Source organism: Tetrao urogallus (genome assembly GCF_951394365.1).
Source record: "Tetrao urogallus genome assembly, chromosome: 2".
Lineage (NCBI taxonomy): Eukaryota > Metazoa > Chordata > Aves > Galliformes > Phasianidae > Tetrao > Tetrao urogallus.
Genome location: NC_136814.1, coordinates 21,399,940 through 21,418,651, shown reverse-complemented (window position 1 = coordinate 21,418,651; position 18,712 = coordinate 21,399,940). Strand labels below are relative to the sequence as shown.

The following is an 18,712-nucleotide window of genomic DNA, read 5'->3' as shown; positions in this document are numbered from 1 at the left end:
TCCCTTCCGTTGCAGATACTTACGGGGCAGTTTTAATCTCAGCTTATATGGTTCATTACTTGACTTCTTCTCTTCAGATGTCTCTTTCGGATTTTGATCATCCACTTAACGCTTAGCTTAGCAAAGTCTGCAGCCTTAAACAGAGCCAAAAAGATACCACAGAGAAGGGCGATCGTGTTCCAAGGATTTGCTGTGATTATCTGAAAGAGATTGAAAATATTATTCTCATCTGACTCCGTATATATTCTACCTGTACATTAAGAAGCATTTCAATGTATCTATCAGAAGAGTTCGGCAGCACATGCCTTCACACTGCAAAGAAGGGCTGAGGCCCCGTGCCACACCTGTGCCTTGTTCTGGGCTTCGTCCCATTCCTTTTGTGAGAAAGGAAGCACACGTGCCAGGAGCTGCCTGTACTGCCTGCTAGATTCCTTCTGACTTTCAGGGTTGTTTAACTTTTTAGATACTGTTAAATTAGCAATTTACTACATTGCTTAAAGATGTAAAAAAACAAGCAGTCATACAGAAGAGGCTCTTCCATTAAGACCAAACAAAGCCAGAACTACTGGAAAGCTTTAAGAAGACGCACTGTAATGATAAACTACATTCTGACAGCAGCAACTGCTTCTCTAGTACTACAGCAAGTATCTCAGTTTCTGTTTTTAACTACGTTTGGCTTAGGAGTAGTTAATTTTATTTACAGTTTGCAATTCTTCTTGTACCCCTCGGAATGATGGTGACTTCCAGGACCTCAAGATGAAGCAAGCAGATTTAGGTTTAGGCAGCAACAAAGTAACACAGCTTTCAGATTTGCTGTGGGGTACCAGACACTGACAGCACAAAGGCGATGGCTCTGGGTCACATGCTGAGCCACAAGGTTTGCAACCTGTCTGCCCCTATTATAGATCTGCCCAAACACAGCACCACAGGCTGCCGTAGCATCAGCAAGAGGAAATAAGCACCACCCTTCACCGCAGCACGGGGCGCTCCCGGCTGGAAGGAGGCGGGGGCATCCTATGTATGATGGTGGCCCATCATACAGACCACAGCGTGGTTTCTCTGAGCTACATGCACCTCAGCTGCAAAGATGATGCTGTGTCACTGAGCCAGGGAAAGACATCAGTTGGTCTTGAGCCCCAGTGGCTATTTGTTACTGAAGGTATAAAAATAACAACCAAACCCCGCAGAGCAAGATTTCAAAACTAACTTCACTCTTCCTGTTCCCTCAGTTCACACAGAAGCTCTGAGGCACACACGCACACAAATACACACCACGAGCGTGTGAGGCAAGAAAATAAGATGCAAGGCTGTTTACTTACATCTTGAACAGTCTGTATAAAAGGGTCTTTCCATTCAAACACCACAAAAAACAGCTGGTCACTTCTCAGCTTAGTCCTCCGGTCAATGTAGTTAACCACACTAGTCTGGGGAGGGAGAAAAGAAAAAGGTGAAGAAGGTGCAGATGACTTTCTTCAGTCGTACAATCCAGCCTTCAGTGCATCAGAAAAGGCTTATAAGGTGAAAAGAGCAGGCTGTTCAGCCTTCCTCCACCTGGAATGTCAGGCTTTCAGAATACAGAACATCAGTTTCCTCCATCTGTTTCATGATCACGTTCACTTCCTATTTCTCACCTAATTAAACACTGTACCATTTCAGACTGGCAGCCAAGGCTTCTGTGACATATAGCAGTGCTTCACTGTTCCTACTTGATGCCCCAGTGCTTGCTGACACAGCACAACAGAGCTACAACCACAGCACACGCTGCAGCAGCACAGCTCTTAGCCATATATACCAGCACGGGAAGTCTCACTCCATTCACCCGTGGTGTCAGTGATCACTTTTGTCCCCTTGTGCTTACAGGTCCATATTCTCTTTAAAAATCAAAGTGGCAAAACAGAAGCAGGGCCTGACTGCTTTATTCATTTATTCCTGTCTGCAGGAGGGCAGAAGGAGGTGTGGTAACATTCAAGGAGGAGTGAGAGATAGCAGATGAAAGCCTTCACCTGGAGCATGGCCGCACAAGCAGCTTATTGAAAGCACTCTGCTCCAGCAGTGGCCAGTTTCAGCCCACTGCACGCCTCACTACCTGCTTTGGAAATGCCCCTATCCATCACCTTTGTCAAAATAAAGTTTTTCCCCCTTCAAAGCGCAGAGAGTTCATTTACCAAAATCATTTATTGGGGCCAGTAGAGCATTCGGGAAGCTGTCATTCATGAGTGCTGACTTACTTTTATTTACCACAGAACTACACGATGGTGGCAGGAATAGGCTGGGAGGCTGGGTGGTTGTTTTTTTTTTTTTTAAAAGAACCAGGTGTAGAACAAGCTGGATACCAGAAACTACAGAATGAAAAGGGGAAAGCAGCCTACACACTGCTGATCAAACCCTACCTCCCAGTACTGCCCTTTGGCTGAGCTGCTGTTTGAAATGATCACTGCCTGGTGCAGAGCTGTGTGACACTTCCCAGCAGCTGTGACGCACGTACTGCTCAGCGTACCAGAGAGATGTTGCAGCCACACGGAACTGGCTGCTAAAGAGTGACAACTGGGAAAGCATGACCACCAGGCCTCAGAAAAACATCCATCTTGTCTGTATGTCCAATACAGACACCTGAGCCCAGAAGGAGCAATATGGGGAACCACATGCAGCAGCAGTAAGTTTGCTGTAAGCCTCCTGTCCCTGGAGGACAGCACAAAGCACACAGGAGCCAGGCACCAGCTGCACTGCAGTGATGGGAGGACTTGGCCCTTCTCCAGACCTCAGAAGAAAGGTTACACCTTGGTGTGTCCACAAAGCAGCACTTGTGATCTTCCTAGAGAAGTTAATTCTGTACTTGAGGTAATGAATCAGTACAGTTACTTCATTCCGGGAGCTACAGATATAAGAATGGATTCAGCAGTGTATGGGGAACGACCTCCTACCTCTCCACCATGGCTTAGTTTCTTTATCAATACCTTCAGCTTTCTATCAGTCTCCTCCCAGGGAGCCACCCCTGATGTTATGCTGTGAGCAAACAGAAGCAGGAAGCAGAGCACTGTATGCACCCATTCCAAGCACTTGGAATCTTAACAGCCTTATGTTTTCTAGTCAAACCTCTTTGCTGCACATTCACCCAATGCTTCTGTAGCTCATTTACTTATTGCAGCATACAATACTTCAGCTACACTCATTCAGGAAAACTGCACAATGGGAAACCAGGTCACAAAGCTGACTAAAAGCAATGGGAAAGGCAGAAAAGACCGAGTAATGACTACTGCATTACTCAGCAGACTGACTGGCTATGCTATTTGACCCAGTATTTGTATCCAGCTTTCTGGTGTGCTGCCTCCCAGTTTTACATCTGACAGGCCAGTGAACTTCCTTATTCCATTTGAGCAGAAACTGTACTGTCAAACAGCAAGTGCAATTAGCCTGAACTAATTCAACCTCTGCTGTATTATTAATAGGTAACTGAAACATGAAATTCACATTTGTACCAATTCGTATTTCCTTTTTTTCATTTTTTTAACAAACCAAACAGCCCACAAAGATGATTGGGAAATCCATAACTGCCGGACTAAATGGATGCTCATGGTAACAAACAGCTCACCTTTGATTCTGGGTCAGTCTTTTCTATGTTTGAGATGCTTTAGATGTGGACACACAGCAAAGTCTTAAAAAAAAAATCCAACCCTACATAAATACCACAGCTGGCAAGTGAAACAGAGCTCCAGATGACAAAGGACCGACAACTGTAGTCAGTGCTTATAAGACAGCAGCTGACTGGGATATCCTTTCCTCAGACTAAGGCCCACACCACAGGACTTCAGGAATCTCCCACTCCCCTGCAGCAGAGCTGAAGGTTACCAGCCCACAGCCACAGCTTGTCCCTTGAGGCCTCTCCCATCAATAGGCACAAGTGAAATGGCTCAGAACACACCTCTGTCTGTCAGTGTGAACAGTCAAACTTATTTCATTTCTAGCTAAGTCTGTGTCTTCCAATTGCATATTTTCTATCTTGAGATACTTCAAGAAGTTACTCCGTATTTCTAAGGGTGATTAACAGATAAAAATCCCAATCCCAAACAAAAAGCAGATATGAGAGTGCTATAATCAATACTCAGCTTACATTTATTTCTTCATTTTAACATCAGCCCTTGTAGTAACCTAAACAGTACCTCTTTCCATTATTATTATTTAGATAATTCCTTTGGAAATCTCTACCTCGAACTAAGGTAGCTCTGTCCCTTCAGACCCACACGTTGGATAAAGGTGTCACTTATGACAACAACCAAGGCCTTGAACTTCTTGTCTCTCGGTTAGGAGATGCTTTTCCTGAGATGTGTCTCCATACCAACAGCAGAGCACATCTACAATTCTACAGAATTTCTCCAACTGGAAGAACTCTAACTGTAGAGACAGTTCAGATGACCAACTGCTCAGCAGCAAGGGGTAGAACAGATACCATTAAACAAAAGCCAGTCTCCTGGCATTTCACTCGAAACAACCAACCAATGCACCCACCCCTTCCTCCAGCTCAGACTGCCGCCAGCTCCATGCTGCTCTGTTGGCCAATTTCGACTAGAAGCCCCCTACTCTTTGAGAGCAACCAGGTTTTAAATCACATAATGCTCTAACATCTTCATGGATTTTTTTCTTTGCTTGCTTACCTCTTGTTTGAATTCCACAGTCTCTCTGCCATCCTCTTCCTTTGTTTTCACCAAGGACATCTTGACCCAAGTTCGAAAGCCTCCAGAAAACTTCCAGCTGGAGTATGAACTTTCACAGTCCTTCATGAATTCTGCTTTTTCTGGACTAAAGGAGAAAGAACATTACTTTGCTGACCAAACTCAGAGCAGTGCTTGGACACTGCGGCAGCAGAATGCCAGGCCCAAGCTCTCCAACGTGTTTAAAATTTCTTTGAAATATCAACTGCTGTAATTCAGCACATTTAATACACTGTTAGCAGGAAAGTTTTGATTAACATTAGCACTTACACTCTGTTCTTAATGGCAGAAGACTTACCTGCTGCCTTGCTCCCCCTGCAGGCTGTGCTGCTTTATGGGGGAGCTTTGTTCTGCTCGTGTGTCACCACTGGAAGAGAGAGGAAGAGAGCCAGGACCCCAGCTAACAACTCACCACAATGCTAAGAAGCAAGTGATGGAAGGAATAGCCTCAGGCCAAGGCTTCACACCGTTTCTGAGGAGCAAATAAGCTGGTTGCAATGGAGACATGCCTTGCAATTCACATTTAGTGTAGTCCTATTAATTCAGGAACAACATAAGGGCTCCTATCTGCTATACAGCCATTTTCCCAATACACAACCACAGATATTTGCAGCCCTGGAGTAACAGGATTGGTTCATATCTTTTTATAAGATATACTGCGACTTTCTGCCATCTTAAGTCTTCCAATATACCTCACCCTGCAAGCAGTAACAAGGTAGCTCTAGGGTAGAATCCTGTCTCTATTAAATGCACAGGACACACTGAATCAACCCTTCCATTCACTTGGAGCTTCTTGGTACAGTGATTTTAGCCACTTTCATGTCCTCTCCATGAAATAAGCCTGTCTCTCCCTACAGCTGCTTTTCCACAAGGTTTCATCTGAAATGAACAGGTAAACCACTGTTATGAGTCACAAAACATCAAAACAGACTGCAAATTCTTACTGAAGATAGATTTAAGGTTTAGAACTATGCCATGGTATTCTGGTCCTTGAGACAAGGGAAGAGAAAAACGTTTCTGACCCAGAGTAAATCCACCTTCTGAAGTAAAGGGAAAGAGCATACTTCTGTTCATATGGCAGAGGAAGCTCACGTCTAGGTCTACTAGAAGGTGAAGCTACTTTGGTCTTCCAGGAGAAAGATGCAAAGAAATCAAGACCGATCTGGAAGATCTGCCACGTACCAACACTGGGTGGATTTACACTTTTTCCAACTTTTCTCTCAGTTTTCAGAACTGGGGCTCCTTTTTTTTTCCTATAAAGAATGATGACTTGTCCACATGGCAGCACATGCACAGGCTGGTAAGATTACCATGCTGACGGCTGCTCTGTACTACACTGACTGCTCAGGCTGAATAGATCAGCATGCACATGATAGCACAGCATGGCACAGCCTAGCAAAGTCACTGCTTTCAGCTCAGGGCTTCATGTGGAGGGCTCAAACTCAGAAAGGAGAAGCATTTCCAGAAAGAAAAAACAATACTCTGCTGTCAAGGTACTCCAGAGTGCTTCAGCCATTTAGGATATTTTCATCCATCTCTCTGTAACATAAGCTGCAGTACAGCTCTTCAATCCCATAGTGAAGATGTGGGCAAAGCACGAGAGGAAAGGCCAATGCCTGACTGCTCCTTGCCATGCCAACCAGTGACAAACTACTTCTTCCCCTCTCAGTATTTGGGTACAGCAGCATATTGGGGACAGACAGCCAGGAAGAGCGTGGTGTTTTGCCACTCAGAGAAACATACATACTTAGCACTCTGCCAGCCTGTCACCAACGCATGACTCAGTACAGCATCCCAGAAAGGCTTTCCAAACCAACATGGAAAATTGAGGCAGGAAGTTATGACTTAGAGTTGAACATTACAGCCACAATTTACATGGTAAGCAGGCAGCAACTTTGTATAGTATACTTTGCCTTCAATGGTAATTGTAGGCTTGAAAAAGAAAGATGGATATCTTAAGAGAAGCTGTGGAGAAGTGATCTGAAAAGGCATCTCCTTGTGCGCACCAATAATCCACACCAGTGCCACAGAGTCAGGAACAAAATAAAGGAGGGAGGACAGAGCAGAGATGCAGAAGCTCTGCATGAGTAATAGCAGAGGGCAAATAATACCTGAGTTCCCCTCTGCTGGGGAACTGGAAACTCTCCAACATTACATGGGATGTAACACAGGGTCAGATGTCGTGGTATTAAAGCCTTGACCCTTCTTCGTTACCATTTATTCCTCTGCACACAGCAATCCAGAGAAGTGAACACGAAGCTCTGTTTAGACCCTTAAATAATCTCTGCCTTGTTCTGACTGGTATTCGTCATCTTACGTAAGTTACTGTACATGCTAAAATAACAGTGGTTTCAACAGCAATATGTTCAGAGGATTTGCTACTTAAACCCATGTATTACACTAATGATAGTTCAGGAAAGGAACTTGCATACTTAGCTACACATTTTTTGTAACATCGCAAGGGTTTCATTATTTCATTTTCGCTGATTAATGCTGTACACACAGCAGCTGCCACTGTCTTAAAGAAGAAAGAAAAACACAGAAGAAGAAAATCCACTGGCAGTATTACTCCAACTCACAGTCTGACAACAGCCCACAATTCAGCAGTGTTCTGTGAAAGCCAAAACAAAGCTAGCCCACACTGCCAGTTTAATACAAGCTGGTGATCCAATTTTAACATGAGAGCTGCAGAAAATAAAACCCTTGACAGAAACAACTGGACCTTACTTGAGTCCTTACCACTCAACAAATTCTTAAAGCATAAGAGCCTAGAAGCCATTTTTAGTATTCTTACAGCTGATGCTTGCAGCAGCCTTCACTGGTTATTGATATACAAAGCAAAAATGAGCTGCATGTAATAAACCTACAGAGAAGTTGTGGTGGAGATACAGCTGGACTCTTTTCATCAGTTTTAAGGAGGACGGTGTTCAGATTATGACTTATGATGAAACATCCTAATGTTACAGCAGTCTGACTGTCCAATCCAACCTAAGCTGTTTGCAGCCATACTAAAAACTAATTAAAAAAACCCCAACAACCTGTAATTACGATATCTGAAGAGTTGCAGCATGCATCTCAGCATCTTCAGGAATGCTACAACCCTTATGTTCATTGCTGGACACAGTGCTAAGAACATGCTCTTGTAACCCATGAGTGAGACATGTGGACAGGAAAAGTAATTAACAACAGCCAAATACTGGTCAGTATTTGAAGTTTCTTTAGAGAGTGCATGGAAGGACAAAGTTACATTGTCAGTACACAACAGTTTCTAAGGATATCAGTCCAGACTTCCCCATCAGCTAAATTTAGCATCAGCTGAGGAACCAGAAGCCATTTCTATTTTCTCTCCTGCTAGAAGCTGAATAGAACGAGCAGATCCCACAAATGCAAGATGTTCCACTTGCAGTTCATAGTGAGGAGAAAAGATCTGTTTGCAGCCTGTCTTGAACCTGTCCTGTTTGTGCCCTGGGATACCAAGAGAGCAATACACAATACTGAGGAAGACAAAGACGTACAGTTGGTACTAAGCTCTGGAGAATGCTCTAAGAGAGACAGTATCAAAACATCTTGCACACAACTGGTTCTCTATTTCAACTGGATAATTGGATCATTTACCAGCATGCTTAAAGGCCTATGTGCCTTTGCCAATTCCACCATTACCTGGGTTAGTTTGAAACCAGCCTTGACCTACATTTCTATTACATGCTACGAACAGGCACAAAGATGCACCTTCATACAGACCTCATTTCCTACCTTTTTGCTTTGCTTCAAACATAACTCAGGCTCAGTCTTCACTCTCCCAGCAGAGACAAGGCAGCTTCTTTAGGAACAGAGCATCATTTCCCTTTCTCTTCAGGAATCAGTTCTGCCATCTAACCCGTCTGATCTGGGAAACCTGGAGGCAGGATGTTGCAATCCCCAGTTTCTTCAGGCAGCTTACAGATGTTTCTTACTGATTCATCCACTCTGGCTCAAATACGGCCTTCAAGCTAGGACCCTGGCAATACCATTTAGTGTTGTTTTTCACATCTAACCCACCTCTGCACAATATACGATACAAACATTTCAGAAAGCAGTATGTAGACTTGCTTGCAGGAAGAGATACTTCGAATACTGCTAGCTTAACCAGAACACACATGCTTTAACTGGGAAACAAACAGCTCTTTAGAATGGCTTATCTGCAAACTGATACAATGAGAACAGAAAGGTAGCCTCCAGAACTTAAGTTCGCACAGGCCAATTTGCGTCTTGGTAACTTAGCTTGTTCTGCACAGATACAGCAACCAGACACCACACAACCACCCCTTCTGATCTTCACCCACTGGGGATGGTCTCAGACACTCACTCATGTCTTGAAGTACAGAAATAGCTGTGCATTTTGCTGGAATCAGTCCCACCTTTCCTGCCACTGACTGCAGTACAAGCCACAAAACTGAGAAAATCCAACATAGAAGGAACCAGTAGTACCTCCAGCAGCGCTACTCTCAGTTGGTATTTTCTGACTCTAAAACATCAGTGCCCAAAATATAAATGCCCAAAGTACCTGGAACATTTGCATCTTTGCGTCTTTGTGCAGTTCTAGGAAGTACCTGATAACTTCAGCTTAATATCTGTCTCCTTCATTGAAATAGAAACGCTTTCCAAAAAGCAAATTCAGATAACTGGTCTTCAGACACCCAGAGATACTGGGAGTGAACTCTCTCAGTCTTTGCTCCTCTTTTGAAAATACACCCGTATGATCATGCCCAAGCCTCCAGAAGTGCTTCAGTACAATAATGGGTTATTTTTCTTCCTCTCTATCACCTTATTACTCTCTACATAGGCGCTTTACCACTCTACATCTGACCATTAACGAAGTTAAGTCTCCTTATTAGGTATCACTGTACCTAATGGCTTTTGACTAGCATGTCATCTGGATTACAGAGAGAAAAACAGAACTTGAATTTAAATTAAAAGCTAAAATTAAGCTTCTCACGAGGAGGGAAAAAGCTTGGGGCTTTCAAGAAAGTTCAAGCAAGGATTAATTCCACTCCTATTAAAATAATCAAAAGGCTGATCAGTCACTTCAATGGTACTGACAAACACAAAGCATTTTTAAAATCCCCATCTATAACAGTCCAATGCCATCACAGGCTCACCCCTCCACATACCTGTTGACGAACTCTTGGAAAGAAGAAAACAGAAGGTAGTCAATGGCACTAAAATCTTGGTCTGTTCCATTTAAGTGAAACTGTAAAAACACCAGCTCCTTCTTCTTCACGTCACGAGGGCCTTGAACAACCAAAGCATACTTCTATAAGCAGACAGAGAGACAGTGAGAGTAGGAGAGGAGGAATCCTCATTTCCTGTTCATGAATTTGCCACCTATCACTGATACTCTGCAGAAATCTAATACAGAATGAGGTTCTCCTGGCCTCTAGTAAGTAGACATTCTGCTAAGACATCCAAAAAGAATGCCTGCCAACCAAATGAGAATTCCACCTTTTGGTTGAAAAATGAATTCTCTAAATCAATTCACAGCGTTGCTAAGAGATCTGCACTAGTTCCATCATTCTGCACTACTTCCATCACTGTCACTTGGGTTCACGTGCAATTACCAGCTAAGGCTCTGCAGCCTGCATTCTGCAGAAGGACAATCAAGACAGCTTAGGGCATTACAGTCTGGGAACTTTCAGCTCTTGACATGAAACAATTTTCATTTGGAGTCCGATGTAGAAAACATTATGCTTGCCTTTGAGAAAAAGGCACAGTTTCATAGCCCTCAAGCAAGCTGCAAAGGAGGAAGTGTAGAAAAAAAAAAAAAAAAAAAGACAGCCAGCTAGCAGGCAGAATACTGCTTAACGTGCAGGAATTACAATGGACAGCAAGTTGCTGCTTGCAAAAATGACTGCCAATTCGAACATGGCGCTACATGGTTCAGGTCTGCCTCGATGCCTCTCCATTCAATTGGAGGACTGCAAGCTCCCAAACAAATTTACCACACAGCATAAAATACAGGTTCTTAGTTTATTAAAACATGCGGGGCAAAAAAATAGAGGAAGAAATGAAAGACATTAAATATTTAGACTTGGCACATTATTTTAAAACATACTGGGAGCTTCTTCCCAGACAGAACTGATGACTAGACAGAAGAAAAACACGACGATGAAAAAAAGCTGACCAAAGAGGTAACTAAACTCCTTGTTCATGTCTAGTTTTCTTAGGAACAATCTGCAATAACTTCAGATTAGACACAAATGACCCCACTTCATACTTCCATTTCTGAACGTTTTTTTTTGTACAGAAGCCAAACTCCCTGCATTTTTAAGGGGAATTTAGATTGTCATTTAATGCACTATCTTATCTTACTGGCACACAGAGCTTCAATACAATAAAATGCTCAGCTGCCTAACTAAGAATTTGCCAACTGTGACAAAAATAATGAAATTGTTACTGCTTTCAACATTAGATTTACTATATCAAGGAGCGTGCTTGCACTTAGGAGATGAATTAAATGAGTTTCACTTGCAAAGCAAGACTTCTGCTCCATTCAGGTTTGCATGTTACACAGAGCCATGTGACAGCTGATCATCCATAACATACATACAAACTGATTGGGGTATTTTACATTTCTGAAAATATAAAGAGATGGTTTGGAGGGAAAAAAAAACCCAACCAACTCAATAGAAAAAAACACAACCCTAGAAGCAAGGATATTTTGCAGTATTTTGTAAATATAAAACTAAAAAATATAGAATATATAAAAACTCTCAATTACCCCTCGTACAAGCAGAACTCCCCCACAGCCCACTGAATAAGCTTTATTCCGTTGTATTATTACCATAGTTTGATTAGTAAAAGGATCTGTGTAGTTGATACTCTGTGTGGTGCACTCAATGTCTCCCGGCTGACCTGGATTTATCAGAGGCAGAATGTGATCATAGTAATGATGCTTGCAGCTGAGCAGCCGAGCCTTTCCTGGGTAAAAGGCAATACCTGTTTCAGGAGAGAGAACATTGAAGAGAGCTGACATTCATAGATTTTCACTCTGGAATTTAATCCCATAGGACACTGAGCTGTCCTGCCAAGATCCAGCAGCACAATCAAATTAAATCACGCGCTTGAATATTTTTTTAAGAGCAGGACAGCAGTGTCAGCTGCACTCATCAGGACAGAAGTCCTGCAATGCACTGAAGAAAATCCAGGTTTGTTTTTAATTACTACAAATCAAAGCTCACAGAAGTTACTAAGCTTCCCTCATCCCCCTTAGCAAGCAGCTAAGGAATCAGTCCTTCTGACCCCAGATGAGAGGAAAGTACAAAGTAAGCTAGGAGATCACTGAAGTTAAATGGGACACAAAGTGCTCCAGAACGTATGCACTCACATGTTATGATTTAACACATGATATTTTAACTGGAAAAAGCGTATGTACTATATATGAGAGATTATGCTAATCTCATAAAAGTGAAAAGATGCTCTTCAGAACATCTAGCATCTTCTATTCATAAAATACAGCGTTGTGACAACCAATCCCTTACTACTTTTATCACTTAGGTAGGCAAGCTACTACTTCACCTGTATGTGAATTCATGTATTTGTATACACCATAAATCTGTGGCTCCAGACCAACAGCAAGCTTCAGGCTTCAGGCCTCAAATACCTCAGCTGTAGAAACCCAGCAAAGTACCAAGGCTCCAAACCAAACATCTTGTTATGCCACAGTCAGTACTGGAAACAAACTTGCCTGAAGCCAATCAAGGCCAACTACGCGAAGAAATATGACTTACAAGTTGTGCGATTAACTCATACAACTGAGATGACCTGTCCACCAAAATACAAGATGTATTTTGAAGAATAAGAATAGCCAGAACACATCAGTGTAAAAAACGTTTTACTCCTTCCTTCAGTGCCCCATGCATTCAACTTGCCATCTTGTTACCTTAACAGCAACAAAAGCAACACTGATGAACACTGATGCACTGATTAGCAAAAGGCTACATTAATTCTACAAAAATCTGTAAGAGTAAGACAACAACATGAAACACCTTACAACTACAATTACTGGAACTGTGATATTTAAGATGTGGTAACAAACAGAACAGACTTCAAACAGAAGTGTTATTTTTACACTGGAAACTAACAAAAGGCTCCCAATGCTGTTTGAGCTACATTTGCTACCACAGCTCTACTTACAAATGGCTACCGGGTAATTTTAAAAAGCGATTATAGAACTCACTATCCAAAAATGCTTCTGTGGAGTAACCCCTCCTGCAAACTGCAATACAGTTCTCTGATGCCACATTACATTTTTTTTGCCAACACTGTTCTCTGCAGTCATATCACGTTGTCGTTGGCTTCTGATGCACCTCCAAGTGGTTAAAAAAAAATGTAGAACAGAAGTAGGAAGTGGCACCACTTCTGGGTTTGTTAGGTTATTTTTTTTGGTTGGTTGTTTTTTGTTGTTATTATTATTGTTTTATGGGTTGTTTGGAAAACTCCTCTTTACTGTCAGCAGCATCTCACTGTCCAGTGCAGCAGTGAGATCCAGGAACAGATCCTACATGCTCCATTGCCCTATTAATGCTGTCTGGGGAGCAGTTCCATGAGAAATTACCTTCTTTCCTTAACAGGGCCCATTCTAGAGTATGCAAACACTTCCTGGCTATCAAATGCTGCCCTTTATTAGCTACCAGTCTTACCAGGTGCATCATACAAGGACACTTCCTTGTAAGAGACAGACATCACAGGGTGCTTGAGCTTCTCTCTGAAGTCACTGATGGTTTGGTAGACAAGGAACACAGCTACAGCCATAAGTAGCAGATAAATGAACAGGAGAATTACTGAGAACACATTCTTTAGGCAGGTCTTGCTGAAACGCAAGGAAGGGGCACCGGTACCCAGTTCGCTATCTGGAACCAAACAGAACATGAATTAGAACTCTGAAATACAGATTTTGGGGCAGAATTTACATAGTGTTTGTTTAAAGATCAATCACTTGAGAAGAAAGTAAACCTTAAGCTCAGTTTGATTTAAAACAAACAAACAAACAAACAACCTATTGCTGTCTTTAATGATCAGTGAGACAGCTGCTTCCTCCTCAAGCACAAGGCAGAGTTTTTGGACAGCTGTGCCTTTTTTAAATGTTGAACTTGGCATTCACCTAAGGACAAGGCAGGAAACAGCAGTTATTTTCAAGAAGGCCAATCTGGAAACAAAGTTCAAAGTTCACACGAAAGGTCTCTCAGTGCTCCGTCTTTCCTCCTGGAACAAACAACCTATTTCTCCTCGCTTCCAGTCTGCTGATTCTGACCACCTTCAGTATATGCGTCGGCAGGGAGATTTGATATTCTAATAATGCTCTTACATAGCTAACTGCATGGCACCTCCACCATGGCAAAGGCCACTGTGAATTTGTGACCCTCTATTTTCTGGTTTGTAATTTGTAACTCCTGGTGCATATTCCGTAAAGTTTCACAAAAGACGGTTCTTTCCGATTACACCTAGGAAAAAAACAGACCCGATTCCTTCCTTCTTGCCTTCAAAGCTTATTCTCTGAAGATCTTCACACTAGTCTCACTTACACATCCAGAGCTACACAAACACTGCTTACTCCATACCCCTTTGCATTCTCAACTTCTTTTGGCAGTACTTGTAAGTAAAAAAAATGATGTACTGAAGTTACACGTTCATATTTTGATTGTGAGCGATATAAAGCTGAACCTGCAAAATAAACATCAAAACTAAAAGCATGGAAGGAGATAAATAGGCATATTTTAAACTGACTTTTCCGTGTGGTGTAATTTAATGAGTCAGGCCCTTTCAGGCCATGCCACACTCTGCCCTTCAGCTATAATGGCAGGGTTTGCTGTTTGCTCCTTACCGCAGCAAACACTAGTCTTTTTGTAGCTCCTACTGAACACATAACCACATATAAAAGTCCGTGGCCACACAAGTGTTCCAAACTTCATTGCCAGGAGATGTCAGCCAAGGAAATTAGGTCATTAACATGCATAAAATTGCACTACTAACAAAAAGTCTGTCTTGAGCAGCTGCAAAACATTTAGGGGATATTCATTTCAGGTTGGCATACCTTAATGTTCAAATCTAGCCCGCATCAGCGCATTTACTGAAAACAAAAACAAAAAAAAACCCAAAATCTTGCACAGAAAAAGCTTAATAGGTACTTAAAAACTCATAATCTTGAGGTCAACAGTTCTCACCTGGTAAAATAGCAGAGCTGGTATCTTCATCAACTTCCATCTCTCCTTCTCTCTCATCTGTCGGGTTTTCAGATACTTGTTCCACATCTTCACTCAGCTGTGTAGTTAAAACAGTGGTTCAATTTCCAAACATGCTCTCAACTTGCAATTACTGGAATTTCTATGGTACAAATAAGAGAGGCTCGAACTAACCAAACACACAAAACCATACCTCCAACAGCACCCAGTGTCTGTTCCAATTGTTCACAGGAGTCACATTTGCATAGATCTAGAGCTGAAAATTAAGTGCCACTCATACTGCATTTAACCTACTTCTAGCCTGCTGTCTCAAGAATAACATCACCTTTTCTTTCAAGACGGATGTAATTCCTTCCCTGGCAATTTCAGCTCACACAGAACCCCCAATTAAGGGGATGCCTTCTGAAATAGGCAGGAAGTCTGTTCTGTTACTCAGTAACATATTTTAGGTATAAAGATACCACACCACATACCAACAAACAGAGCATCAGCACCCCTTAATAGAGAAGTATGTAAAAAGCAAAATGAATTTTGACAGATATTAGGACAAAACCTCAAATGCAGTCCCAGCTATATAGGTAGGTGGGTGGGTCATTACAAGACATTAAGACACCCTTGATGTTTCTTTGAGCTCTCTGTAAATATTATTCTACATTAGTGGTGATGCAACTAATTGGTCTTCCAGTGTTTCCACACCAGCAGAGACCTGATGTTTTTTTGTTTTTGCTATTCAGAGCTCTGGGTCCCAACCACCAAGACACCTTCATCAGAGTCAGAAGCTCCTCATATCAGAAGATCACAAGGGATTAGGAAACAACTGACTTTTTGTTTTGCCCCCTCCTGTGTGTTAAAAGTACACCTTGCACGTCTTCCAAGTTTCTTTCATGGAAGGGAACAACACAAACTGCAGCATGGTAAACCGAGTCCTGAGCTTACAGCATATCATGTTCTGCACAGTACCCATCCAGCTAAACACTCAGTATCAAATAGCTAATTCAGGGAAATTAGTTTTGTTCCTACTTCAAGGAAAAAGGGTGCATACTAAATACAGTACCCACAATGAATGCTAATAAACTTTACGTCCCCAACTGAACAGTTACTGTCTGTATCCATAAGCGCTTTTCTTTTGTGCAACTCCAATTCAGTACTAAAATTATTGTCATTACATCATTAACAGTTCATCATTTGCATTTATTAGGAAAGAATTCATTAATTTCACATCTCGCAAGGCTGATGTAAAGCCTCCATCACCTCCTGACACATTTCTGTATTTGTTTCTGCCATACAAAGCAAGCTGGCAGCATTCATCAGTTATTTATGTGCTAAGCATTTAAAACAAAGTATGCTTTCTGTTAGCATAAGGCATGGAATACACAGGTAAATCATAGGCTACAATCAGCTCCTTTGCAGGAGATGTACCTGGATATGACTGAAGATATTTTTTGTCCAATAATCATTATAAAATAAATGAAACTCAAGACTGCCCCTTTATGCAGGACCACGTCAGTTCTACTTATTTACCTTACCTAAAATAAGCTCTTGTGACACAGGAAGAACATTCACTATGCCTTTTGTACCAGTTTAGCTAAATCAGCTAAAAAGCCACTCTGAATTATACACTGATGGAAATTCTTGACCCAAAGAGTTTACAGGAGTTACAACGTCCACGCAGTGTCTCAACTGACTCCTGCACCTCACTGGCTGGGTTCCCTGATCTCACACCTCATCAGCTGACATCATGAGGGTTAAGTGCGTTCTGTTCCTAACAGCAAGATCTCAACAGGGGTTTAAACAAGAACATAGTATGCAACACTTGTTATCATCTCAAGAGAGATCCTCTTGATTCTAATAAGTAGGAAGAGAAGCAGCCAGCTTAGAAACAAACAGGAAAACCAGTAAGCGACCACATATTTTATGATCTCTACTTAAAATGCACACACAGTTTCAGAAACCTTTCACATGGAGCACCAGTGAAGTACAGATAGCCAAAAGCAGGCAGAACTCAAGTGTACTGAGTAAGTAGAGCTGATGTACAAACCTCCCCTTAACCAACTAATTTCACTGCAAATCCCAAACACCTGCGTTGAGAAGAAGCAGAGGTAAGTAAGCCCAACTGTGGCTGCTAGAAGCTAGCACTGCTTGTGGCCCCACATCACAGACCAACCAGCATGGTAACTTGCATACGGAGCTGCAGAGAACCAGCACAGCAGTACTGCATTCAGTTTATTCCAGTTTTTCCAGAAACTTGGACAAAATCCACAGATTGTGGCAGGTGACGTTAGTGAATTTAATTTATCAGGCATAGTGGTGTTTTTACTCCCACAGGCTGGCTTTTCCTCTGCTGTTTTTCAGAGAGGTGAAGCCTCTCACTGAGAGGTACAATGAACGCAACTCACGGGACAGTTAAGCTTACAAGAGGACATGGAGATATGATATTGAGAGCAAGAAAGACATGATATGGAGCTTTGTTCAGCAATCCTCTGTGCTCAGCACATGCAGCTGACTGGGAAACAACAGCAGGAGCCTGTCCATGACCCAGCAGTTCCTTCCCCATCACACACACTGGAAAAACAAACGCAGAGAAGATAACTCCAGCTATGCCAGCATCCTTGCTCGCGCAGGTGCACTGCTCACTATCCAGAGGAGAGATGGAAAGCAGACAGGCACTATGGAGCTGGGGACATGGTACGTGGAGCAGGGCTGGGTGGTGCTGACTGACGCACAGGGCAACGTGCATAGTTTGGTCTCTGCTTTCAGGTGTCTCTGTGACATCAGTGACTGTCTCAAGCACTCCCCTGAATGCAAGCTTTTACATGAGTTACGTGCCATGAGGCTCTGGAGCATGTCCAGAGAAGGGTAACAAAGCTGTGAGGGGTCTGGAGCACAAGTCTTATGGGAGCTGCTGGGAGAGCTGGGATTGTTCAGCCTGGAGGCTCAGGGGAGAGCTCAATGCTCTACAATCACCTGAAAGCAAGTGGTGGCCAGCCTCTTCTCCTGGGTAACAGTGATAGGATGAGAGGGAATGGCCTCAAGTTACATCAGGGGAGGTTCAGGCTGGATATTAGGAAACATCTCTTCTCAGAAATAGCAGCGAGGCAGTGGCACAGGCTGCCCAGGGAGGTGGTGGAGTCACCGTCCCTGGAGGCGTTCGGGGAACATGGAGATGTGGCACTGAGGGACGTGGTCAGTAGGCACGGTGGGGGTGGGTTGGCATTGGACTAAACGATTTTAGTGGTCTTTTCCAACCTTAACGATGCTAACGTCATCCTGATAATTACGGGATGAGGCCTTCCTACTCGATAAAACCCTCATAAACAAAAGGAGAACCTGTCTCTGCAGGCCTGCCGCCGGACAACTTATTCATCATCTTCTAACGCCTTCTGCTCCGACGTGAACAGACACAGCTGGAACCGATCGAGCGGCGCCGAGCTGAACCACAACTCCTTGGGCGAAGCCCCGCGCGGCCAGCAGCCGCAGCTCCGCCGCAGGAGCCCTCGCGCCGCCTCAGGCGTACGGAGCACACAGCCGCTACACGAGCACCGACGCACCTGCGCTGCCTTTCCCCGCAGGATGCGAAAAGCAGCACCCTTCTGTAGCTCTGCGGCAGATGGGCTGATGGGAACGCCGGGCACGAGCAAGGAAGAAATCGCACCGCCAGAGCCGCCGCGCCCAAAGAGCCGGCTCCTCCGCTCCACAAGCGACAGCCCTCCCCGCCGCCTCGCCCCCCGCGCCGTACCTCCTTGTAAGACGCAGACGGCTCCGGCCTCAGCATGGCATCGGCGCGAGGCG

General features: G+C 43.3%; 1 protein-coding gene across 2 annotated transcripts; it reads right to left on the bottom strand.

Moving 5' to 3' along the window:
- Nucleotides 1-38: 38 nt before the first annotated feature.
- On the bottom strand, nucleotides 39-18,695 carry PACC1 (proton activated chloride channel 1; the record flags this gene model as incomplete). 2 transcript variants are annotated; one of them, XM_079532721.1, is made up of 8 exons in its annotated part: nucleotides 39-200; nucleotides 1,320-1,424; nucleotides 4,650-4,794; nucleotides 9,857-9,999; nucleotides 11,527-11,681; nucleotides 13,385-13,594; nucleotides 14,906-15,002; nucleotides 18,660-18,695. In XM_079532721.1, 8 exons carry the CDS (start codon nucleotides 18,693-18,695, stop codon nucleotides 39-41), a joined length of 1,053 nt encoding a protein of 350 aa, XP_079388847.1. The 2 variants fall into 2 exon arrangements, with proteins under 2 accessions (XP_079388847.1, XP_079388848.1); XM_079532722.1 differs by having other exon boundaries at nucleotides 13,385-13,486.
- Between the last annotated feature and the right edge of the window lie 17 nt (nucleotides 18,696-18,712).